This window comes from Penaeus monodon, chromosome 25 (genome assembly GCF_015228065.2).
Source record: "Penaeus monodon isolate SGIC_2016 chromosome 25, NSTDA_Pmon_1, whole genome shotgun sequence".
NCBI lineage: Eukaryota > Metazoa > Arthropoda > Malacostraca > Decapoda > Penaeidae > Penaeus > Penaeus monodon.
In genome coordinates this window covers 38,114,248-38,116,463 of record NC_051410.1, presented here as the reverse complement: position 1 = coordinate 38,116,463, position 2,216 = coordinate 38,114,248, and the positions used below count along the sequence as shown (strand labels likewise).

Genomic DNA, 2,216 nt, shown 5'->3' with positions numbered 1-2,216 from the left:
AACAGAAAAACTCACGAAGACAAACAACACAATTAGCTTCTTAGCCCCTGGCTTCCTCTCCCTACACAGGCCTCGTCGAAATCCGCCTTGACAACGCTGCCTTTCAACACGCACGCGACCAACAACCTTACGACCTCGTCAGGCAACTTCTGCAGGAGATGTGCGACCAAACGGAACATCGCGTTACGCCAAAAACAACCTTATTTTACCCTACTTTGGTGTCAAGCCTTAAGGATTTGAGTAAAGATGAGGTCATACGTGTTTTCAAGGAGGTGACGTCTGGTGACATCTGCGGCCGACATAACAGAGTTCTGTAAGTCAACTTCTCGTGAAAGTTTCTCTTATTTGGGATAATTAGCAGTTTCGTTTACTTATATTAGTGATTCGTTTATTTATATAAGTATTTCCGTATATTTATGTTAGTTATTTTATATTTATATTAGGGCTTTTGTATATTTATATTAGTATTTGGTATATCTACACTAGTATTTCTTATGTCTAAATTAGTATTTCGTATATTTTGTTTTTATGTACTAGCTGTTTCGTATACTTATATTAGTATTTCGTATATTTACAATAGTTATTTCGTATACTCATATTATTATTTCTTATACTTATTTAAGTAGTTTCGTATATTTATAGTAGTTTCTTGTTAAAACATCATCACTTCATTTGCTCAAAGTACATCGTGATGTATGCAGATATTTACATTATTATGACTTAAGGAAAGCGATGAACCATTTTTGATCAGCCTCACACGCACGCGAATACTGAACTAATGCTAAAATTCAGGCTTAAAAAAGGACGCTTATAATTTCAACGTGATCGGCATAACCAGTGCATTTTTGTTCGATTCCACTTCATATCTACAACCACCTTCAAACTAGCCTTAAGAAATGAGCACGAAAATTGTAATAGATATATTCCCGTCGATACCAGTATTGTATTATACTTTCTTCCTATATTAGTATTGTATTATACCTTATTTTCCACTCATTTTAGAAAATTGTTCGAGGACGCACTCCGTGACTCCACTTCCCCCGCCGCTGCTGCAGCCAAGTGTCAACTGATGACGTCACGGGCAGTTGTTTACAGGCCCAGCTGGATAACCTCTCTAGGGCACGTGCGAGGCCCCACCGAGGACGCCCTTCACACCTGTATGGTATGCCCGGCTTGTCAAGTAGAATGATAGATTTATCAGATGTAAATAGGATGCATTTGCAGTCAGTGCACTCAGCGTTAAGCTATCTGTCATGATTCGGGTGTCATAGCAAGGTTAGTGTGATTAGTTTAATGATGATATCTGTTAGTTTGCACGGGATTCGAGACACTGACATTATAATAATTATTTTTTAGTATATTCTTTTTCTTGGCGTATCCTAATACTCTGTGTTTACACGAAAAGCGACGCAGTTTTCAATGCACAATAAAAACCGTCTAGACTAGCTTCAGACTCTGCCTCCACGCCCCGTCTGTATCGGTGTGTACTCGCCTCATCCAGCTCCTCCCCTCCATTGCACTTAAACAAAACTATCCTTTGCCGACGGCCATGAACTTTGACCTCGCCTAGTATGACCTGATATCCTCAGTGCCCCTTGGGTTGAAGTTCTAAATAAATGCATGTTTTTCTCAATAAATTCACAGTTAAGGAAATGCCGAGATTTAACAACACAAAGGTATGTGGGAAGGGGTATTGTTAAAGATGGTATGGGTATTCATTTTGGGTTGTCGTGTCCTTCAGGAGCTCCTCGAGGGTCCTAACTGGCAGCAGGCCATCCTTGGCGTGTCAGGGATGGCGAGGCGGGCGGCCGAGGAGGCGTGCGTGGGCGTCCGTGGGCGGCGACGGTGTGTCCTGAGCAACTCTAGGTGTCAGCAAGGTATGGTGTGGCGGATTATGCCTAAAGGTATTTACAATGGTATTTCCTGATTATAGGATTATATTGATATTTTTTTTTCACGCAATAATATTCACGTGAGCATTATCTGATCCTATCGAAAGCTAGCAAATTCAAGATGTATATAAGTCTATCCTGAAATATAAATTTGATAACACGACCAAACTTCCAATGACAGGTGGTGACAGATGTGGACTCGCCCAAGCGGTAGTGGCAATCATAGACCAGCTGGCGAGTCGTCTCACCGCCTGCAACCACGCGGATGCAGATGGCGTTCACCAGGTAATGTTCGAGACGAGAGCTGGTGACACTGAATACGTT

At 41.4% G+C, this 2,216-nt stretch overlaps 1 protein-coding gene across 1 annotated transcript in view; it reads left to right on the top strand.

Moving 5' to 3' along the window:
- LOC119589391 overlaps positions 1-2,216 on the top strand; it is a 16,243-nt gene that overhangs the window by 2,778 nt on the left and 11,249 nt on the right. The window contains 4 exon segments of the mRNA XM_037938006.1: positions 70-313; positions 1,003-1,162; positions 1,742-1,877; positions 2,074-2,177. Of these exon segments, the coding sequence (XP_037793934.1) occupies positions 70-313; positions 1,003-1,162; positions 1,742-1,877; positions 2,074-2,177 (644 nt within the window).